This window comes from Rattus rattus, chromosome 7 (assembly GCF_011064425.1).
Source record: "Rattus rattus isolate New Zealand chromosome 7, Rrattus_CSIRO_v1, whole genome shotgun sequence".
Taxonomy (NCBI): Eukaryota; Metazoa; Chordata; class Mammalia; order Rodentia; family Muridae; genus Rattus; species Rattus rattus.
The window spans coordinates 129629102-129652636 of NC_046160.1; the positions used below are offsets into that span (position 1 = coordinate 129629102).

Here is a 23535-nt window from a genome sequence, read left to right on the forward strand (position 1 = left end):
CTCACTGTTCCAGCCTATCCCTGCTCGTGATTATTTTATCTGTCGTGGACGGGTTTTCTTTGCCTCCAGGCGTGAGGTGCCTGCAGAGGTCAGAAGAGGAAGCTGGGTCCTCTGGAGCCAGCATTTCAGGTGGTTCTTACCCACCATGTCATGGCTGGGGACCAAATCCTGGTCCTGGCAGAGCAGCCAGTGCTCTTAACCACCAAGCCACCCAGCCACCCTGTTCTTCCTTGGTAATCGGGGGGAATGCTGCCCTGTGTCCTGGCCTGTAACACTGTTTGCTTTTGCACACCAGCCTCTTGGTTCCTTGATGAGTGAGCGCGGGTTGGCCTTTGCCTTCCTAACTCCACCCTCTTCATCCCCTTAGGTCTTTGCTGCTTCCTTCTTTCCTGCTTTTGACTTTTTCTTCTTTTCTTCTTTTTGGAGACAGGGTTTTTCTATGGCCTGTGCTGGTTTCAAACTCAAATCCTTTTGCCTCCCCCTGGCCCCAGGGGTGATCGCAAGCACGCACCATTATGCCATGCTGGTCCCTCCCCCACTTCCTGTTTTGTTTTCAGTCAGGGTCCGGTAGCACCACTGTTCTTGAACCTGCGTCCCCTGCCTCCATCTCCCACGCGCTGCTAGGATTGTGGGTGTGCTGCCACGCCCAGCGTCCTTCTGTCCTGTCTTCTTCCCTACCCCTCTCTGCCGTTCTCCATCTCTACTGCTGCTCTTTCCCTCCTCTGTTTTGCACAGGTCCGTCCATCCTATGAATAGTTAGGTGGTTTTGTATCATCTCCCTATTGAAATTCTGTTCTTTTCAGCGCTGTCCGCTGGGAAGCACCGTATTGAAGGTGAAGTTGCTCGACATGGGTGAACCGAGAGCTCTGCTGGCAACCGCACTGTCTCCACCCAGCCTGAGTGACATCGAGCGCACCATTCTTCTGTTGAAGGAGGTGGGACCTGTGCTGCTACTTAGGGGTGGGGAGCTAAGGCTTTTACACTGGGGGAGCCTGACTTTCCTAGTCCATTACAACACTCATCCTGTGACTCCAGCCCCAGGCCAGGCCTGTCCTTCAGCTCCCCTCCTTGTGTTTCCGAAGCCCACTGCCTCTCCATCCTTAGGCCCATCCTGAGAAGCGTCCGGCGCTGCTCAGTCACCCCCAGCCTGCTCTGCTCTTTCTCTAGCTTTGTCTCCACCTCGTCCTCACCCTCCTGCCCACCACTGCTGAGACTCTCTTCCCATCTGCTCTCCTTGGCCCACTCTTGACTCAAGCTCTGCTCTTATGACTTCCCCCACTGGCCCTGAGAGCAGCTGTGTCCCCCACAGATGTGCTTTGTCATGTAGGTGTGCTCAGTGTGTGCGCGTTTGCTAAGCTTGGGACTGGCTGGGCCTGTGGAAGTGTCCTTGCTGGTTTTCCCCAGTGACATCATGCTCTGAAATACACGGACTGTGTTGGAGCCATGGTCTTCGCAGGTTACCGTAGCTGTCTCAGAACCTCATTCTCCAGAAGCTGGAGTGCACCGCCTGTCTTGCACTTCTGCCTTAAGAATAGTGGAGTGTGGCTATGCCAGCACTTGTTAATGGCACTGACTTGTTTCATAAGGTTGGAGCACTGGCAGTTAGTGGGCAGAGAGAGGACGAAAACCCTCATGATGGTGAATTGACCTTCCTGGGAAGAGTGCTGGCACAGCTCCCTGTCAGTCAGCAGCTGGGTAAACTCATTGTGCTGGGACATGTATTTGGGTGCCTGGATGAGTGTCTCATCATAGGTAAGTGTGGGGACAGGTGAGGGGACAGTGTGGGCAGTGTGTGCTGGCGTGTGCTGGCAGGCTTCATCCTCTGTTTCCTGTCTTTAGCGGCAGCTCTTTCTCTGAAGAACTTTTTCACGATGCCTTTTCGACAGCATCTGGATGGATATAGGTACTGAACGTTGTCCCTGTGTGGTCACCTTCCTAGGGCACTAGGTGACACTGTATCAATGTGTTTGCAGGAACAAAGTGCACTTCTCAGGAAGTAGCAGGAGTGACTGCCTGGCACTTGTGGAGGCGTTCAGGGTGAGTGTCTCCCTCTGGAGGTGGAGGTGCCACCGAGGCACAGTGTGTCCTCACACCCCGGCCGTGAGTGGATAGAGGTTTCTTCTCACTGTGTTGGTAAGGGCGTCTAGTGGCCCTCACAGAGTAGCGATTCCTGGAGGGAGTGGTGGGTAGGTGTCTGAGGCAGTTTCCTGAGGCTGATTAAAACATTAAATGTGTAAATTCTCTGTGCTTAGCCATGTGTTGACATTGGAATTAGATTCAACTCACTCGTGAGTTATTTTGTGATCATGTTGTTTCAGGCCTGGCAGGCTTGCAGACAGCGAGGAGAGCTGCGGCATCCCAAGGTTAGTCCCGTTTCCTCCTTAGTGTCTCAACTGACGGCTGGTAGTGCTCAGAATCCCTGTAACTCTGTCTCAGCTTGGTCTGTGCACTGTGATGGCATTACGGCCTGTGGTCACTGCAGGCAGTTGCCTTGTGCTGTCCTCTAGGAGGGGCAGCAGGCGTGTGAGTGACCTGGTCCTCCTGTTTGTGGAAAGCAAGCTGTCACCTAGCAGAGTGGTGTTCTATACCACAGCTCTGCCTCACACTGCCGTCCGGCCTGCTGGCTTTAGGCTAAACAAATTGGCTCAGGATTAAGGACACTGTAGCCTTTGCTACTTTCTCTGCATTTGGATAAAAGTCTTAACAGGAACCTAATCCAGTAGCCTGGATTTCTTCTCTTTTTCATATAAAGCTTTTTCTTCTTCTTCTTTTTTTTTTTTTTTCTTTTTTTCGGAGCTGGGGACTGAACCCAGGGCCTTGCGCTTGGTAGGCAAGCGCTCTACCACTGAGCTAAATCCCCAACCCCAAGCTTTTTCTTCTAAACTAATTAGGTTCCAAAGACCTTTGGTAGGCATGTCTGTGAGCATAGCCTTGAGTCGCCCCTGCGTAGTGCGTGTAGTTTGGCTCTTGTATTTCCAGATTCAGTGTGGTGCTGGCCTCTTCCGGAGGACGCCCTGTGTGTGGCCACTCAAGTGCAGTGTTGAGCATTGCATAGGCTGAGTGCTGCTTGTCGAGGCTCTGGACGAGACGTGTATTATAGTAGCAGATCCGCGTCTGACTTTCTGGCCTCATGTTGGATATTGTATGTGTTTAAAGGATGAACTTGACTGGGGACGGCTGAATTACATTCAAATAAAGAGAATCAGAGAGGTAAGCTATAAATTCTTTGACTTGGTTGATGAAAATAAACTGACTTTTAAAAATGGCTATTAAGCAGCCCAGGGGCATGGTGGCACACACCTTTAATCCCAGCACTTGGGAGGGAGGGGCAGGAGGATCTCTGTGTTCAAGGCCAGCCTAGTCTACAGTTTGAGTTCTAAGACAGCCAGGGCTACACAGAGAAACCCTGTCTCAGCCTTGAAGGGGTAAAGGACCTTGCAGTGTGACAGCTGCTTAATTCTATAAATCTCTCCCTAAATGTCACTGTATGATGAACACATGTAATCTTGGAGGCTACCTTTGTAGTAATTTCTCAAGATAAGCCTGTGGGCTTTTCATTATTCCCTGATTAACATAAGTACGCACATTATGGACTTTGTGCTTCTGATTCACTCCTTGATGAGGCTTTGTGGTTCCTGAGTTCTGACTTCAGTGTTCTCTCCAGGTGTTCTGCAGAAGATTTATAGTGTGACTGGCCTGAGGGTAGTGTGTGTTTGTGGGAGAGTGTGCACATGTGTAGCTTGTGCTAGTTTTGGTTCTCTACAGGATCAGAACAAACAATTAATATCTGTCTATCTTTCATCTACTTGTCTGTCCATCTGTCTGTCTGTCCATCTGTCCATCTGTCCGTCTCTCTATCTGAGACTTATTAGAATGTAGTGCAGCTAATACAGCCATGGTTCCCTACCAAGAACAATTCAGTAGTTATGTAATCCACAAAGATGGATGTCTCAGCTGGTCTTCAGTTTGTGCAGAATGCCTAAGAAGTAGTCTTTAATGCCAGTGAAGGGCTCAACTTGTTGCTAGCAAGAGCGAGAGCAAGCAGATAGAGAGAGAAGAGCTTCCTTCTTTCACATCTTTTTATAGGTTGCCAGTAGATAGTGTGGCCTAGATCTTCCCATCTCAAAAAATATGGATTAAAGGCTTATCTTCTTATCTCAAAGATGCAAATTAGAAGTGGGTCTTCCCACTTCAAATGATTTAATTAAGAAAAGTATTCTTCACAGGTGTCCCCAGCCATCTGGGTTTTAGTCAATTCCAGATGTAGTCAAGTTACAACGAAGAAGAGCCGTCACATAGCTCAGGTTAGATTTTGGCACTAAATTAGATTAGACGATAGTTGTAGGATGAGCTTCTTTCCAGGTCCAGGAATAGCTTTGGTAACCATTTAATAATTGAAAATATTTATTTTGTTAGGCCTCACATATAATACTGTGAGGTAAGAATTGAACCTCCTCCAGGACCTCTTGAATGAGACTCACAGAGATGGTGATCGATGCAATAACAAGAGGAGTTTAATTCCCGCATGCTGGGGTCCTCCCACTTCAAGGGGAGACGACCCCAAGCAGACTCTGACAGTTGGAAACTAGGCAGGGTATTATTGATGGAGCAAAGTGACCTCCAAGCTGACTGGTGATCAGTGGACTGTTCTGGACTTTCCAGGGGGCATGGTTGGGAGTCACAGGTGTCTCTGACAGCTTGGTTTGCAGTTGCTCCAGGAGGTAACTACTCCAGGGAAGGGAGGGGTCTTTGTGCTTGGACTTTCCCAGAGCCTTAGATTTACCCCAACTCTGGCTCTTTCAATACCATTTATTACCAGTGCCTCTTGGGGGATTTTTTTCTCCCCAAAGAAAGTTCTCCCTAGTAGCCTTGGCTAGCCTAGAACTCATAATCCCTGTGCTTCAATGTCTTAGAGACCGTGAAGAGACACCCCGACCAAGGCAACTCTTATAAAGGACAACATTTAATTGGGGCTGGCTTATAGTTTTAGAGGTTCAGTCCATTACCATCATGGCAGGAACCATGGTAGCATGCAGGCAGGCATGGTGCAGGAGGAGCAGAGTCCTACATCTTGAACCAAACGCAGTCAAGAGTAGATGGTCTTCCACAGGCAACCGTCTCTTCTGCCCTGGATGGAGCTTGAGCATTAGGGACCCTCAAAACCCACCTACACAGTGACACCCTTCCTCCAACAAGGCCACACCTCATCTAACAAGGGCAAGTAATGCCACTTCCACAGGTCAAGAATATTCAAACCACCACATTTGGCCTCCTGAGTTCTGAGACTATAGGTGTGTGACACCATAACCAGCTAAGGGACGTGTGTGTGTGTGTGCGTGTGTGTGTGCGTGTGTGTGTGTGTGTGTGTGTGCACACGCACACATTTATTTAAAGGTTTTTGTACACTATATTTTGATGGTATTCCCTTTCCTCCCTCAAGTCCTCCAGGATCCTCTCCACCTCCCAACCCACTGAACTTCTTCATGTTCTTTCTCTCTCTTAAAAAAAAAAAAAAGAGAAGAGCAAAAAAAAAAAAAAAAAACACACAAAAGATAAAACCCAACAAATCATGCCATCAACAAAAAGCACACAGAAAGACATGGGGTTCATGTGTATTTGCTTGTTTGCTTGAAAGACAGGGCCTTTCTCTGTAGCCCTGGCTAGCCAGGAACTTGCTTTGTAGACCAGGCTGGCCTTGAACTCACAGAAGCTACCTGTCTTTGCCTTCCAAGTGCTAGGATTAAAAGCGCAATCCACCTTGCCCAGCTTTGGAGTTGGCTTTGTGTTATGAACTACCCCTTTGTGTGAGGCCTGTCCTGGAGTGTGGCTGACACACCCAGTGTCAATCCTTTGCAGAAACAGTTCCCTCTCCTGGCAGGTCTCAGTTAGAGAGAGCTTCTTGGTTAGGGTGGCATTCTGTCCACTTCTCCTTCACTCTGCTGGAATTTTGTGCAGGTCGTATGTGTGCTGACATGGTGACTTATGTGCCTCAGCCCTGCCGTGTCTGGGAGATGCCGTTTCCTTAGTGTCACGCACCACACTTGGCTCTTACAGTCTTTCAGCCTCATCTTCCACACAGACTGAGGAAAGGAAGGACTGTGCTCCCAGGTCTCCCCTGTCTCCACACGGTCCAGTCGTGGGCTGTGGTAACTACCATCTCCTGCCAGAGGGAGCTTCCCTGCAAGATGAGGGCCCAGCCCGGCACTTCTGTGTTGGTGCAGCAGTGTGTCCTTCTGTGTTGGTGCAGCAGTGTGTCCTTCTGTGTTGGTGCAGCAGTGTGTCCTTCTGTGTTGGTGCAGCAGTGTGTCCTGTGTTGGTGCAGCAGTGTGTCCTTCTGTGTTGGTGCAGCAGTGTGTCCTTCTGTATTGGTGCAGCAGTGTGTCCTTCTGTATTGGTGCAGCAGTGTGTCCTTCTGTATTGGTGCAGCAGTGTGTCCTTCTGTATTGGTGCAGCAGTGTGTCCTTCTGTGTTGGTGTAGCAGTGTGTCCTTCTGTATTGGTGCAGCAGTGTGTCCTTCTGTGTTGGTGTAGCAGTGTGTCCTTCTGTGTTGGTGCAGCAGTGTGTCCTTCTGTGTTGGTGTAGCAGTGTGTCCTTCTGTATTTGTGCAGCAGTGTGTCCTTCTGTGTTGGTGCAGCAGTGTGTCCTTCTGTGTTGGTGTAGCAGTGTGTCCTTCTGTATTGGTGCAGCAGTGTGTCCTTCTGTGTTGGTGTAGCAGTGTGTCCTTCTGTGTTGGTGTAGCAGTGTGTCCTTCTGTATTTGTGCAGCAGTGTGTCCTTCTGTGTTGGTGTAGCAGTGTGTCCTTCTGTATTGGTGCAGCAGTGTGTCCTTCTGTGTTGGTGTAGCAGTGTGTCCTTCTGTATTTGTGCAGCAGTGTGTCCTTCTGTGTTGGTGCAGCAGTGTGTCCTTAGAAGTCATTTTATTGTCACCTTCACTTAGCAGAACTACAGTGGTTTCCCCTAGGCCTGTCTGGTCTCAGGCTCTTGCCCTCATGAACATAGTCAGGTGTGGGTCCCATCTCACAAAGAAGGCCCTAAGGCCTCTCGAAAAGGAGATGGTTCCTCCTGTAACCCCTGTGCCACTAGTGCACCAGTGTGTTTGCAGGCGGCTTGCTGTTGTATAGGGCAGGTCACCAGGTTGGTAGCTGAAGAGTGAGGATCCCTTCTCTCCTCTAGTAGCCCAGACGGCGCCTTTCAGCACCATGGGCACTAGGCAGTAAGGGTGAAGCTTCTAGGTGATCACCACCTCTCTCTCTCTCCATGAGGACACTTCATAAGCGTGTCATCGGTAACAGGGCTTTACCATCAGGTTAGGAAGGGTAACCAATGGCCTTAGCAGTATCCTGTGATGATTTTGGGAGGAGCTCTGGGGGACCACTTCAGCCAGCGACTCAACGAACATAACCCATTTCTGGCCCTGGATTTCACTCGTTAGCAGATGCTGTTTGGTCAGGACATTGTCTCTCGTTATATGGCAACTCAGTTTAGATTTCTCTGACACAGGAGAAGCTTCTGGAATGGAGGTTTCCACACAGCTTTTCAGAGGGCCCTTCGTGTTAGTTCTCCTCTCTCCTCCATAACCCTCCTGTTTAGCTTCCTCCCACCCCCATCTGTTTATAGCCCTGCACTCCCATTTCCCCTTCCCTGGAAGATCCCATCCTTCACAAGCGACCTAACCTCTGCATGCTCTAGACGAAGCTCCCTTACCTAAAGCATGGAAGCCAAGTCCACATTTGAGAGGAGCTAAGGTCCAACGTTTGTCTTTCTGGGTGTTGCTTACCTCATTCTGGATCCAACGTTTGTCTTTCTGGGTGTTGCTGACCTCATTCTGGATTATCGTATCTAGTACATCTGCTTACCTGAAAATTTCATTTTTCTTAGCAGCTAAATAGTGTTCCACTGTGTAAATGTACCACATTTTCATTATCCATCAGTTGGCTTCTCTGGAACTGGAGTTACAAATGGTTATGTGTGTGCAAGCATGTGCACTCACACACTAGTGATTTAGCCTAGGGTTTTGAACATATTAAGTATAACTTGGTATGTTAATATGTCTTACTGGGTTATATTCCTTTCAGTTTATCATAGCATTTTCCCTCTGTTGTTTTATGGTTTTTGCTTTTACATTTTTATTGAGATACTTTTGTGATAACTTAAAGTTGTTTATTTTCATACATATGTATATATATATACATAATGTGTGTATGTATGTGATGTATGTATGTATGCATGTATGTATGTATATGTTGCTCTTTAGTATTTTGCCTGCACCTATGCCTATGTCTGTGTGAGGGTGCCAGGCTCCCTAGAAGTGGAGTTAAAGACGGTGTTTTTAATGACAGAGCCATCTCTCCAGTCCTGCATTTTAAAAAATTGACACTGTGAATGAAAACGTTATAAGGGAACCCCTCATGTAACTCTGGCTGGCCTCAAACTCACTGTGTAGGCTAAATGACACAAGGTTGCAACTGTAGTTTGAATCACAAACATAAGCTGAGGCTCTGGGGCAGGACAGGCCATCTGCTGCTCCGTGTTACCCTGTCGCCCCCGCCCCCGCCCCCACCCTTCCTCATTAGTGTGGAGTAAGATGACTCCTAGTGTCCGAGCGCTCATCTAACCTCCCTGTGGTGTGCATCTGTCTTTACGACTTGGAGTGACATCTATGCTTTGAGGCATCAGATTTCCATGTGCCCTTTAGGTGGCTGAGTTATATGAAGAATTGAAGAATAGAATCTCACAGTTCAACATGTTTGTGGATCCTCGCCATCCTGTCTTGGATCAGGAGTATCCATATAAGCAGCGCTTCATCCTGCAGGTGTGCTGGGCTTCCCTTTAGTGAGCTATTCATCCGCCTTCTTCCTTCCCTCCCTCCGTCCCTCCCTTCGTCCCTCCCCTTCCCTCCTTCTCTCTCTGTCTCTGTCTTTCTGTCTCTGTCCTTCTGTCTCTGTCTGTCTGTCTGTCTGTCTGTCTGTCTGTCTGTCTCTCTCTCTCTCTCTCTCTCTCTCTCTCTCTCTCTTTCTGAGATAGAGTCGTATTGTGTAACCTTGGATGGCCAGGAACTCACCAGGTAGACCAGGCTAGCCTTGAATTAACAAGAGGTCTCCCTGCCTCTGCTTTCTGAGTGCTGGGGTTGAAGGTGTGGGCCACCACAACCGTCTCCATCGGATCTGATTCAGGCTGTGGTTGTGTTTATCCTCTCTGCTGTTGGTGCCAGCTGCGCCTTTGCAATCTGGGTTCCACCGTGGTTCCACACGCTTGGAACCAGAATCCCTTCCTTGTTTACCCTCCTCCTGGCATTGTTAGGATCTCAGCCTGCTTTTTCTCAGTGAGCTTGTGCTGCCACAGTGGCAGCATTAGGGCCTTTAGCTGTAAAGTCCAGAGACTACATGTGCCCTACTGTCGCTGTGTGGTAGTGGGATGCTTTTAACTCTGGGTCATGAAGCAGGTGACTAGCTGTGGGGAGAAACCTTCCAAGAACTTTGTAGAGCTGTGTCTTGCACATGAACAGTGCTTCTGTTGCAGACCTGCAGCGTATTGTCCTTGTGTTGTCTTAGTTACTGTCAGAAACACCAAGACCAAGGCCTACAGAAGGAAGTGTTTGCTGAGGGCTTATAGTTCGGAGGATGAGTTCATGGCCATCATGGTTGGGAGCACGGAAGGAGGAAGGCCTGCAGGCATGGTGTTTGAGCAGTGGCTGGGGGCTTACATCTGATTCACAACATGAAGCAGAGACAATGAATGGTGTGGGCCTTTTAAAACCTAAAGCCCACCCATAGTGAAACACTCCCCCAATGAATCCACACCTCCAAATTCTTCCCAAACAGTTCTACCAGCTGGGAGCAAATATTCAAATCTACGATCCCGTGGAGGCCGTTCTCAGTCAAACCACCACATGCATACAGAGCAGGGTGGACCCTGTAAACCAGGCCTGTGCGTGGGGCACTGCTAGTTCTTTTGTGGATGGGAAATTGACACATGGCCAGGGAGGGCTTCTGTGGGGTGCGATATGTAGGCAGACCTTACTGAAGAGAGGGTTTGGCAGGGTGCCTTCTGGTTGTGACCATCAGCTGGAGAGTCCCCACTGAAGGGCTGGCTCTCCACTTGTCAGTGAGGTTGGATGAGGGTGGAGAGCAGCCTAGTGTACTGACGCGTCCACATTGGCCCATTCTCAGAAGTGTTCTAGTTATTCTGAAGAAGAGATGTGGGAAGTACGGCTGTCATGGTGGAGGGTCACGGGGTGTTTGATAGGGGTAGTTCACATAGCACATGTGCATGTTACAGTGTGTGGGGGTGCTTTGGGAGGCCATGAGAGCATGGCGGGAAGAGGCCTTGACTCGTGCTTCTTTTGCAGGTTGTACTGGCTGGTGCTTTTTATCCGAATTACTTTACTTTTGGACAGCCAGACGAGGAGATGGCAGTAAGGGAGCTGGCGGGCAGAGACCCAAAGACAACAGTCGTGGTAGGTGACCCGTAGGAAGTGGTCCCAAGAGAATAGTGTGAATGTGGTGTCCAGATGGACGCCTCTAGCGCAGCTGGAGCAGAGGGCTGTCTGTGCTCAGTAAGCGCTGTGCGGATCTCTCCGAGTGAGCACTAGGCTGGCTAGCCTTCCAGAGACCTGCCTGTGTACAGCGCCTTCATATTTATAGGCCTCGTGTTACAGAGAGGCCTTGAGAATTAGTATATTCAGGGCAGTGCTGCCTTGAACATGTGCTATTTTCAAGGACTTAAGGCCCTTGAGAGTAAGTTGTTAATTGACAATTTAATGGTACACACAATAAAACGTTAGTGGTGGGCAGCCTACTGTTGTAAGTAGCAGTGATCCCCCTTCCCTGATGCCCAACGTAACAACTCAGAGGATATAAAGTTCAGGTTTGAAGGCCCTCAGAGTCTGCCCTAGAGGGTACAACCTAGGGAGCGTGTGTGCGCAGCGCTAGGGAGCTGTGTAAGCAGCGCAAACTAGAGATGAGACAGTGGGAGGAGATCCGACCCGAGCCCAGGCACTGGCTGCTGGTTTATGGGTCACTTGCTTACCCCCCAGCAGTAACACATGACAACTGGAGTTGCATACTTGAGCACTGGGCTTTCCTTAGACTCCTTGCTTGCGTTGGGGCAGTGAAGGCACTCAGTAAAGCAGTCCTGGCACGCAGTAAGTGCTGAGCTTTTGCTCGCCGAGGTTCGGGGGTGTTACACTGCTTTACAGTTGCGGAGAGTCTGAAGATTGGCCAAGACAGAGCCACAGACTGGGACACTTGAAGGCTGCCTGCTGAGCTCCTGTGGCGGGCGCCAAGGACTACTTTTTGGCTTTTCGTTACTTCTCTTTTTGGAGGAAGCTCTTTGGTTAGCTTCTTCTGCACTCCTCCTGCTGTCTGTCCTTCAGCCGTGTGCAGTGGACAGGCCCCACAGGAGCCGGCTCGGACACACTTCTCAGCCCCTGAGGGGGAACAGCCTCTGAGGTGACCAGTCCATGTCCCCTAATTCCTTTCCCATCACTCTGTCAGAAGGGTGATGTCTCAGGAAGCTGCAGTTAGCATGATTATTTTAAAGTAACAAAATGAAAGCCAAAAAAAAAATTACTTTTACTGCATTCAGCTGTTGAACTGTTTCACCAAAGGAAAAGCCAGCCTTCAAGTCATGCACTTTTGTTAAAACACGGTTATGATGGAAAGGCATGTGGTTGTCAGGTGCACAGATAGGTCAAGTCTGCCGTGTACTTGTATGGGCTGAGCTTACAAATGAGGGCGGCCTGGGCTGCCAGGTCCTTACTGACTGTGTTCCCTTCCAGCTGAAGCACATCCCCCCCTATGGATTTCTTTACTACAAGCAACTGCAGTCTCTCTTCAGACAGTGCGGTCAAGTCAAATCCATTGTGTTTGATGGCGCAAAGTAAGTACAGTTGCCTTTTGTGGTCAGCTGCAAGTCCTAAGGCGTGGCCAGCTTCCGTGTCACAGAGCCTTTCCCAGGCTGCATGTATGTAGAAGTGTGTGTGTGAGGCCGCCGGACTGGCTCTCAGATGCGCTGTGGCAGACCTCTAATGGGAGTTGTCCTTTCCCGCCACACCACCGTGTGACCTAAAAGAAGTGTGCTGGGGGCCTGGGCTGTATGCACTTGTCCTGTTCTTTAGCGCCCACCCCAGATTTCCACAGCAAGTCATTAATCTAGCTCTTCGTGGTTGTGGGGATTCCCCAAAGGGCAGCGTTTATCTGTGTACTTCTTTAACACAGAAGTGACTTTGTCATAAGTGACTTTGGAAGACACAGAATACGGAAGCTCTGTTAATCTGGCCCTATTTTATTAGCAGGTCAGTAACAAATGGATAATTAAAAGAATCCCAAGTGCCTTTGTTCCTGAAAGTAAATGCTTATGTACACAAGATTACAGTTTTTAAATTAATAGAAAGAAATTTTCCCCAGAGCTAAGGGTTGGGCCTAGAGCCTCGTTTGTGTTTTCCTTATAATTTTGGCGTTTTGCTCACAATGGAAACATCACGCCAATATTTCAGAAGAAAACAACTATGTTCTTTTGGGTTCTGTCAGGACCAGTTAGAGATATAAGAGACCAATCGGAGTAATGGCTGCTCTCCTCCTCACAGAGCAGCCTGCCCTGTAGGAGCCGTGAGTGTGGAGGGGGCAAGGCAGCACCTGGCAGTGTGCAGGGTGGGACGCTGTCAGTATTACTCACTAATACCCTAGGAGTTGTCTTCCAGAGTCTTGGCAGACCTACTGTGCTGTAAGTTTGATGGTATTCTGCGTCACAGTTTCAGCCTTAAATAGTTTAAACAGGAACCCTGCTCTGTGCTGGGACTGTGAAAGTTAGGATCCTTAGCTGAGACTTGCCTGTGAACTGTGTCGTTTCTACACTGTGCTGTGCAAGAGTGAGGCTTGACTTCACTGATTTGTAACTTTCTTCCCTCAGCAAATAATCAGTCTTTAAATCAACCAATATTTCTACTGACTAATTAGAACAAAGAGTTACTACCATTTTAAGAAGTATGCAGTGAGAAGTTTTTCCTAACCTTCAGAGAAATTAATGTCTTGTTACTTATTATATATTATTAATTCATGTTTTAATTCACATTTTATGGAACAGAGCCTTTGTGGAGTTTTCACGGAATCCGACAGAAAGATTTAAGACCCTCCCTGCTGTGAACTTGGCAGTCAAGATGTCCCAGTTAAAAGTGTCCCTTGAGCTCAGTATCCATGCCGCAGAGGAGATCGAGGGGAAGGTGCAAGGCGGGTCGGTGTCAAAGCTCAGGAACACAAGGTATTTCCAGAAGATTCCACCTGCATCCCTGTTCCCAAATATGTTCTCTCAAGACTGTTGGATCAGCTGTAGCTGGTGCTGGCCTGGCTTCCCAGTAGCTGGCGCTGTCCTTGACTCCTGGCATCATCTCTCTCCCCATGGCTGTCCTGGGACCGTTACCCATTTATCCTTAGTGGTTTCATCTGCTTAATGGAGATGATGCCACTGTGAAGCCATGAAGGACTCAGTGAAATCTTTTAGATTTTCAGTTTGGATTGTAGATTAGCCCTGTGCTTCTCTCCTTTCTTCCTTCTGAGGTTAATGAATTGCATTTTGAGAATTCTTTTTTATTGTTGTTGTTAGTAGGCTCTAAGGGAGGTACATTTGGGCCCTGGTTCTTGGCAGTGCCAGCTACTGAGCAGTCATCCTCACATCCTGGGTGCAGGCTAATGGGATGCGGGTCTTTTCTTGGACACAAGTTAATTATTGTCCAGTACTTAGAGCAGATTCTTCCCTTAGTGCCACATAGGCAGAAGTCTCCTTTTTTTTTTTTTTTTTTTTTCTTTTTTTTTTTTCGGTGCTGGGGGCCGAACCCAGGGCCTTGCACTTGCTAGGCAGCCGCTCTGCCACTGAGCTAAATCCCCAACCCCGCAGAAGTCTCCCTTTTAAATCTCTGTTTGAGTCATGGTTTCACTATGTAGCCTTGACTGGCCTCAACTTCAAACTCACAGAGATCCATGCCCGGCTTTATTAGTTTTTTATCTCTTATTCTGTGTAATATGTGATTCCAGAACGGGTCTGTGGATATGGGCAGCTGGTGAGGGAGACACAGGCACCACCAGTGTGTCCCTGCGTCCCTGTGTCCCGACGTCCCGACGTCCCGAGGGTGGTGCTGTGGGTTTGCTCTGCTCGGTTGTTTGCTGCACGTGGCTTGCCCGCTCTTACAAAGCTGCGTGGCTGTGAAGGCCAGTGGCTGGTCAGCAGCTCTGTAACCATCTGAACAAGATGACTCAGTGAACCTGAGCTCATCCAGTCTGGTTGGGCAGGCCTGCCCGCGTGCCTCAGGGAGCTGCCTGCATCTACGCCCCAGCCACTGTCGAGGCTGCAGTGTGCCTCTGCCTCTTTCCATGGGTTTGACCCAGGAGGACTCAGGTCCTCATGCCTGTGCCAGGCACGGTATTTACCAGCAGAGCCCTTCCTCAGCCCAGGTTTTGTTCTGACCGTTGGGAGAAGGGTGGGTTTAGCCTTCGAAGATCCCTGTCTGTCTTTGTCCGAGCCCGACTGCTGACATTTGTGCCTGGTGCAGTCTGTGACTGCGAACCCACTGATCGAAAGAAACAAGGAGGAGCTGGGTCTCCTCCCATTCTTTCCCTTATTTTAGGATAAAAGTATCAAGAGGAAATTTTATGTTCACTAACTTTTTACTCTCACAGCCTGTAGCATGCTGTCTTTCTGCTCTAAGAAGTGAATGGTATTTCTAGGGCCTGTCTGATAATCATTTATTCTATGTTAGCATTGTATTGAGCTGAGTACGGACTCTTTTAAAATAGGTTTTCTTTTTCTTTTCTTTTTGGTGGGGGTTATTTATTTATTTATTTTTATTGGATTTTTTATTTATTTACATTTCAAATGTTATTCCTTTCCCAGTTTCCTGTCTATAAATCCCCATCCCATCATCCTTTTCCTTTCTTCTATGAGGGTGTTCCCCTACCCATCCACTCACCCCTTCCCACCTCCCCACCCTGACGTGTAAGTTCTCTATCTGCATGTACACCTGCAGGCCAGAAGAGGGCATCGGATCCCATTACAGATGGTTGTGAGCCACCATGTGGTTGCTGGGAATTGAACTCAGGACCTCTGGAAGAGCAGTCAGTGCTCTTAACCGCTGAGCCATCTCTAAAGTCAAGGTCTCCCATAACCTGAGCTAGCCTCACTCAGATGATCTTGACCAATTTCTGCTCTTTGTACCTTAAAAATGTGTCTGTGTCTGTGTCTGTCTGTCTGTCTGTCTGTCTGTCTGTCTCTCTCTCTCTCTCTCTCTCTCTCTCTCTGTGTGTGTGTGTGTGTGTGTGTGTGTGTGTGTGTGTGTGTGTGTGTGTGTGTGTGTGTTTCTCTGTGTAGCCCTGGGTCTCCTAGAACTCCAAGTTAGCCTGGCCTCGAACTCAGAGACCCGCCTACCTCTACTTCCCGAGTGCTGGGAATAAAGATATGTACCACCACTGCTCCGCCCGCCTGTCATTTTAATTGTGCATTTGTGTGTGCGTGCGTGTGTGTGTGCGTGTGTGTGCGTGTGTGTACGTGGACATGTATGGGTGCCTGTGAAGGAAGCGTAGAGGCCTTGGTGCCTCCTGGAGCTGGAGTTGTGGACAGTGACAGTTGCATGACAAGGCGCCAGGTGAACTACAGTCCTTTGGAAGAGCCTTCAGCATTGTTCTTACCACCAAGCTGTCGCTCCAGCCCCTCTTCCTTTTTCTGAGTTCTGGGACCACAGCATGCACCGCCCAGCTTTATGCTGTGCTGAGGACGCACCCAGGGCTTTGTACAGACGAGCACTCAGCCGACAGAATTCTTTGTTTTCTGAAATGAAAAATGCAGAAAGGATTGCAGGCCCTAGATTTAGAGTGTATGTTCTTGAAAGCAGATACTCTTGTCTTTTAGGGTGTATTCCTGGAGGAAAGTGGACAATTATTAGGGTGTGCATGGCTTCCAGGACAGCCAAGGAAGTCACCAAATGTTCTCTTTTGCAGTGAGATCAAACTTAACCTTTCTGGTTAGTTCTCTTTCCTGTTCCTGTAACGAGTACCTGAGACGATCAGCTTGCAAGAGGAAAGGCTAATTTGGCCTCAGAAGTTTTAGAATGAGATTGGCTGGTCCTGTTAGTTTGGGCCTGGGCTCCACCTCCCAAAGACCTACTATGGCAGTGATCTCATAGGCCTTTGGGGGGCGATAGTGGCAGAAATGTTAGAGTAGTTCAGGTGGTAATTCACATTCGGAAATAAAACCACTTAATTCTTATGTTCTTTTTTCCCGTTATTTAGGGTGAATGTGGACTTCCAGAAGCAGACAGTAGACCCCATGCAAGTGTCATTCAACACCCTGGACAGACCCCGGACAGTAGCAGATCTCCTCCTGACAGTTGATGTCACTGAGGTGAGAGTCTCACTAGGTCCCTAGAGCCTTTTCCACACGACTATGCTTGCCAAGGCAGAATGTAGACAAAAGGAAAGCAAGACTTTATTCTTGAATCAAAATTAAAGTATTTAACATGCTAAAATATCCAGCTGTGGAGGCACACACCTTTAATCCCAGTACTTAGGAGGCAGGGGCAGGGGGGCAGGGGGGCAGGGGCAGGGGCAGGGGGGGGAGGCAGGGGAGGCAGAGAGGCAGAGAGAGGCAGAGAGAGGCAGAGAGGCAGAGAGGCAGAGAGGCAGAGAGGCAGAGGCAGGAGGCAGATCACTGTGCATTTGAGGCTACCCTTGTATTCATAGAGAGTTCTAAGCAAGCCAGGACTACACCCTGAGACATTATTTCAAAAGAAAAAAAAAAAAAAACCTAAACACTTGAAAGATAAAACTTAAAAAGTTTGTTGCCATGACATATGCTACGAAATTGTTTACAGCAACAAAACGGATGCTGAAATGTTATTTGGATATTTGTTTATTTCTTTCAAGTAACTTGAATAGACTCAGGGATGAGGCTCAGTAGTGGAGTTCCTGTCTCGCATCTGTGAGGCCCTGGGTTCCAACACCAGCACAAAAGATCCATAAGCAAGTGTGCTTATTTTCTAGTTACTCTCCAGCTACACTTGATTGGGTGATTTCATGTAGAAATCTGGAATCCAAGCCAGTGGGAAGGCTGCTGACCGTGACTCCTGTGGTCTGAAAAGCCATGGCGAAGCTGCTCGGAGGGTCTTACAATGTTGGCTTTTCTCTGCCCGACCTCACATGCTGAGTCATGCAGACTCAGGAGGCCCCATGGTATTGACTTCTCTGTACTCAATCCACAGAGTCCCCTCAGAGGGCAGCGCGTGGTTCATGCACTTGTTGCTGTTGCTGACAAGAAGCTCCTCGTCTGCTTTACAGAGGCTGTTGGGGCCTGAGGAGGACACTGACACAGAAATGAGACTCTTGGTGGGCCTTATGTGTGCCCACACTCTTCTCCTGCAGGTGGCCTTATGTGTGCCCACACTCTTCTCCTGCAGGTGGCCTTATGAGTGCCCACACTCTTCTCCTGCAGGTGGCCTTATGTGTGCCCACACTCTTCTCCTGCAGGTGGCCTTATGTGTGCCCACACTCTTCTCCTGCAGGTGGCCTTATGTGTGCCCACACTCTTCTCCTGCAGGTGGCCTTATGTGTGCCCACACTCTTCTCCTGCAGGTGGCCTTATGTGTGCCCACACTCTTCTCCTGCAGGTGGCCTTATGTGTGCCCACACTCTTCTCCTGCAGGTGGTAGAAGTGGGGCACTTCTGGGGGTACAGGATCGACGAGAGGAACGCAGAGCTGCTGAGACAACTGACTGCTGAGATAAACCGCCTAGAGCTGGTTCCTCTGCCTATCCACCCGCATCCGGACTTGGTCTGCCTGGCACCTTTCACTGATTACAACAAGGAGAGCTACTTTAGAGCTCAAATTCTTTATGTTTCGGGAAATTCTGCTGAGGTATGCTTTTCTGTTAACGGGAAAGAAAAGAAGCCTAGAAATTCATAGAAAATCTTGGGACTGGAGAGATGGTTCAGTGGTTAAGAGCACCAGCTGCTCTTTCTAGAGGATGCAGGTTCAATTCCCAGCATCCACATGGAGGCCCACAACCATTTGTAGCTCCAGCCTTCATGGACAGTGTATACATGTAGTACACATACATATGAAAAGTGTATACATGTAGTGCATATACATATGAAAAGTGGAAAATCTGCCTTGTCAAAGGTGGGGAGGAAACAGTGATGTACCCCTTAAATCCCAGCACTGGGGGGCAGCGGCCAGCCTGATCTACATGGTGTGTTTCAGAACAGCTGAGGTTACGCACATAGAGATACCCTGTCTTAAAGAAACCATAAATAAAGACAGACAAACGAATAAATAAATGAAGCAGAGAGATAGAGAGTGGTTCCTGTAAGAATGGAAATGTAAGAGACCCTGGAGTGTGTGAGCACCGCTTCCCACTCTCCCCACCCCCAAAATGAAGTAACAGCCTAGACAAAGCCATCGAAGAGAACTCTTGAACATCGAAGTGTAGCTCTTCACAGCTGATGGCTTCTAGCAGGGTGGGGAAGGACTCAGTCTCCATTAAGGGCTGGCTACTGGGCATACCATACTCCAGTGAGCATCTGGGCAACACGGATCAGATGTGGTACTTTTTTTCTTCTTTTTCTTTTTTTGGAGGAGGTCACAATAGTGGGAGGTGAACCTGGGAGGGCTGGGAAGTGAATGTGATTGGGGTGCAGTATGTGAAATTTCCAAATAGTAACAGGATTCTAACGGTGGGTTTGAATTAGCATTTCCTGGGAATTCCATGAGAATATAAAGAACTTTCTTTGCGTGTGGACTGAGTCCCTTGAAGGTAGTTGTAGAACTAGAGAAGGCCACTGCATCCCCACTGTGCTGCACAGAGAACCCTGTAGAGACTCTGTTTCCTTTATCTTGTAGGTATTCTTTGTAGACTATGGGAATAGGTCTCATGTAGACCTAGATCTCCTGAGGGAGATCCCCTGTCAGCTTTTGGAGCTTCCATTTCAGGTAAGGCCGAGAAAAGGCTGGGCAATGAGGGTTGGACACCAAAGGAAACTGGCTAGAGGTCACCATGGCCAGCTGAAGTCCATAACAGACAAGGACAACTCACACTAGCCAAATTTGGTATCTACTCTTAAAAGTCACACCATCATAGCTATCGCTGCCACATTAGTCTTCAGAATGCATGGAGGATCTGACTTTGGGCAAGAGAAAATTGTTTTAATTCATTGGTGCTGTCTTAGTTACTGCTGTGTTGCTGAGAAGAGACCAAGGCTGCCTGTAAAGGAAAGCATTTAACTGGGGCTGGCTTACAGCATCAGAGACAGAGAACATGGTGGCCGGCAGGTGTGGTGCTGGAGAAGGAGCTGAGAGCTGCATGGTGTGAGCTTTTGAACCCCACTTCCTCTGACAAGACTGCACACGATTGGAAATCTTCTATCAAAACAAGTTCCACTCCACAATCAAGTGTGCACATACATGAGCTCCACTCCATGATGGTCAAGTGCACATACATGAGCTCTGCTGGCCAAGTGCACATACATGAGCTCCACTCCATGATGGTCAAGTGCACATACATGAGCTCCACTCCATGATGGTCAAGTGCACATACATGAGCTCCACTCCATGATGATCAAGTGCACATACATGAGCTCTACTCCATGATGATCAAGTGCACATACATGAGCTTCACTCCATGATGATCAAGTGCACATACATGAGCTCCGCTCCATGATGATCAAGTGTGCACATACATGAGCCTGTGTGGTCTGTTCTCACTCAGACCACCGCAGCCTCTTCTGGTGCTGTTTGCTTTGCTCAGTCTCTGTTGGCACGAGGTGTAGCTTGAGACCTAGATGCACATACTCCTTCCCAAAGAGCACGCTCAAGTTCACTGTAAGACAGTGCAGTGGATGACAAAGGAAGTCAGTCTGTGGCGCTGGCATGCTGCCATCCTAGCCTGGGTGGCGAGGAACACAGGGATCTCCTGAGCTCAGGACAGCCTGGTCTGCGTAGTGAGTCTCTCCAAAGCAAACAAATGCATAATTTTAAAAATAAAAAAGGGAAGCCACGTTTGGTTAGCTTTCGGACTTTTCTAGGAGTGCTAATTAACAAAGTCACATCTCAGGAGAATTTATCGCTAGTGTTTGTGTACTTATGAAACTTTCTTTCAGAATGCTTTTTCTTCTGTCCCAGGCTTTGGAATTCAAGATTTGCAAAATGCGACCATCAGCAAAGTCTCTCATCTGTGGAGAGCACTGGAGTGGAGGCGCCAATGGGCGGTTCGCCGCCCTGGTCAGTGGCTGCCCTCTCCTGGTGAAGGTGTTCTCCATTGTACACAGCGTCCTGCACGTGGACGTGTACCGATACTCGGGTGCCCAGGATGCCGTCAACATCAGAGACGTTCTCATCAGGGAGGGCTATGCTGAGCTTGCAGAGGAGTCCTATGAGTCCAAAGTATGAACCCTGATTGTTTGTGGAGCACGTGTATGTGCTAGCGAGGCCGGGAGGGGACAGAGTGGAGCACTGTTCTTCCTTTGTGTGGTGTGGAGGCACAGGGTTGGTGATGCACGGGTTGTTCATCGTTTGGTCTTCTGAACATGTAAACCAGTGGTGACCCCAACCATATATAACATTATTCTCATTGCTGCTTCATAACTAATCTCACTACTGTTAGGGTCACAGTGTAAATATCTGATATGCAGGTGGTCTTAGGCAACCCCTGTGAAGGGGTTATTCAACGCCTAAAGGGTCCCGTCCTACAGGCTGAAGACCACTGATCTAAGGCGTCTCCTTATTTCTTGGGGACTGCATTATGGTGGGTGCATGCTATTTTGGCAGCTTCCTGTCAATTATTTTTGTTTTACAAATGAAAATTAACTTGAAAATATTGCATATTTCAGTCTTAACTTTTTAATGGACTAAAACTTATTTCCATAATGGAAGTACTCAATAAGCAAGTTGTATATATTAAGCATTTCAAAATTTCTTTTAACTTCTTTTTAAACTTTTTTATTTGCAAATATTCAAAACTTAAAATATAATTACACCATTTCCCTTGCAGTTCTTCCATACTTGCCCTCCCTCCTCTCACATTCATGGCCTCTGTTTATTGTTACATAGGAATATGAATGCATTAGTGTATAAGCACATTTAGCGTTTCCTATAAGTGTATGCTGTCAGGACTGATGACTTTGTGTAGAGAACCAATTAGAGGGGTTTCCCTCTCTCAAGAATTATGAGTCCCGTAGCTCTTCGTCCAGAGGTGGGGCCCTGTGAGCTTCCTCCCCACACCTCAGCGTGGCAGTTGTGTGGCTGCTACTCAGACCTTCTTTAGGCAGCTGCATTGTGGGGCTTCCTGGTTATAGTTTCCCTCTCATTTCTAGGAGTTGCAACTTTAAGGCAGATTTCCTGGCCCCCTGGTCTTTCCATCCGGTCTCCGCAATGTCCCCACGCCTAAGGGGTGGGGTGTGTCAAGTCGCACCAGCTGGGCTGGTGACGTCTCTGTGTTTTGACCAGTTGTGACTTTCTAAAATGACCTGCAAAGAGGTGCCTTGTTGATGGGATGAGAGAGTGGTAGTTAGCTGTGGAAATGTGGTTTAAAATGAAGGTAGGGCATATACTAGTTTAATGAAGTACCTTACTGTATCCCTTGCAGCTTGGGTCTGGAAACCTGACTGGACTGGTGAGGGAATGAGACCAGGACAGACACATAGACACATGTTCAGAGAGTTGTGGTCAGACAGGCTGTGCTGTGCACTTGGACGAAGTGTCACCAACCACCACAGCAGCAGCAGGGACCTCAGCCTGCCTGCAGAGCAGGTCTGTGGGTGAGCGTCTCGAGCTGCAAACACCCAGGAGGAGCTGCAGCGTCAGTTTGTACACACATTGGTCACTCATTTGTAAACACCTGTTCTTGCACACATTAGACCCAGACCAGAAGAGGACGCTGCAGGTTTTCACTTGGTCTCGGGTTCTTCTCTAAGTCCTGCCACCTCACTAACTGTGGGACCGCGGCCAGGTTTCCAGTACCAGACACACGTTCCTTCTGGTTAAGTGGGCCTTAGGTCCAATTAGACAGCTACTGATTACCATTGAGACATGACCTACTAAAGCAGCTGCTTTTAATGTGTATTAGTTCTTTCCTTAAAACATAAACTGTTCTTTCTCTAAAATCTTATTATGTTGGAAAAATATAGTTAGTTGTTGTTTTTGTTTGAATTTTAAATGAACTTGATAAAGCAGTGTCCCTGCGAATTCATGGCCTTCAGATAAGAACAGGATTGTATCTGTGAAATGTTTCCATATGCGGTTCATACTTTTGCTTTAATTATTGCCTTTGACACAATAAATATTTCTTGTTCTGATCAGCAAAGCTATGAAGTCCTCAAGGGTTTCTTTGCTAAGTCAGTGGACACCATGCCGGATGGCTCTGTGTCCTCTCCTATGAAGGACGACGAGAAGCATCTCATCCAGATTCTGTTGGAGAGCTTTGCTTCCAATCGGCTGGGTGCTCCAAACTGCAAGGTAACCTGTAAGACCCTTCTTAGCTCTTGCTTGCTCTGCACTGTTTGCATGTCGGTTTTCCTCCTTCCCGGTGGTTTCCTCTTGAGTCCTCTCTCTTGCCCCCCCCCCTTTCTCTTTCTAGTATGTTGTGTTGGGGATCAACTTGCTAGACAAGCTCTGCCTCTGCCTGTTCCTCAGTGCAGAATTCCTTCTTTCCTTTATTCTTCTCTTGAGACAGCCTTGTCAGGTTGCTCAAGTGGGCCTAGAACCCATAATCCTCCTGCCTCAGTTTTCTGAGTGCGGAGAGGATAGGAATGTGCCAGCACTGTGATGTAATTGTAAAGTGTGAGCTGACTTTGGGACTGCACCATTTATACTGAGTGGCATATTGTGGATTGGTAACACATATTTTGTGTATGCAGGCTGTCCTCCATGGGCCTTTTAATCCTTATGAGCTGAAGTGTCATAGTCTGACCAGAATATCCAAGTTCAGGTATGGCTAAACTAATTTTCTTAACAAGTGTTTTCTGTTTCTTTATCTGTGGACCTTATGAGAGACTTAGCTGACTTTGTATGTGAGCTGCAAGACTGTTTTAGCATGTCCCAGACACCTCTTCTCCCTTGACAACAATGGACAGACTTTTGCATTTCTTCTAGCTGTCACTCAGCAGGCAATGAGCTCCCTCTGTGCCTGGTCTGCTGAGGGACCTGTTTGCTGGGACAGCTATGATCTGGGAAACAGTGGTGAACAGGCACAGTTGTCATTTTCACTAATACCATATGTTGAATGGTGACAGAAAAATTAGTGACAGTGGTCTTGACAGGGGTCTGGGATACATGGAAGCATCTGGGGGTCCTGACTATACTTCCAAGTCCACACTTGAGGCTTTCCAGAACCTTCTAAGTCCCAAAGACCACAGAACATTTGCTATGGTATAGTGTGTGGAATAGAGGGTGAAGATTGATGGGTTCCCGTGATGGTGGCATAGGACTAGATTGGAGAATTTGTATTCGTGAGAGCTTTGAGTAAGCTTAAGTACAACTGGAGACTTGGGTGGAGGGAGAAGGG

General features: G+C 48.2%; 1 protein-coding gene across 1 annotated transcript in view; it reads left to right on the forward strand.

Moving 5' to 3' along the window:
* The window catches only part of Tdrd9 (tudor domain containing 9), a 111288-nt gene that overhangs the window by 64573 nt on the left and 23180 nt on the right, over positions 1–23535 (forward strand). Inside the window, exons 15-30 of the mRNA XM_032908529.1 lie at positions 804–935; positions 1587–1752; positions 1840–1903; positions 1974–2037; positions 2319–2363; positions 3157–3210; positions 8695–8811; positions 10348–10455; positions 11779–11879; positions 13083–13256; positions 16274–16385; positions 17682–17894; positions 18879–18968; positions 20157–20417; positions 22332–22487; positions 22889–22959. Of these exons, the coding sequence (XP_032764420.1) occupies positions 804–935; positions 1587–1752; positions 1840–1903; positions 1974–2037; positions 2319–2363; positions 3157–3210; positions 8695–8811; positions 10348–10455; positions 11779–11879; positions 13083–13256; positions 16274–16385; positions 17682–17894; positions 18879–18968; positions 20157–20417; positions 22332–22487; positions 22889–22959 (1928 nt within the window). The remainder of the gene's footprint in view (positions 1–803; positions 936–1586; positions 1753–1839; positions 1904–1973; positions 2038–2318; positions 2364–3156; positions 3211–8694; positions 8812–10347; positions 10456–11778; positions 11880–13082; positions 13257–16273; positions 16386–17681; positions 17895–18878; positions 18969–20156; positions 20418–22331; positions 22488–22888; positions 22960–23535) is intronic.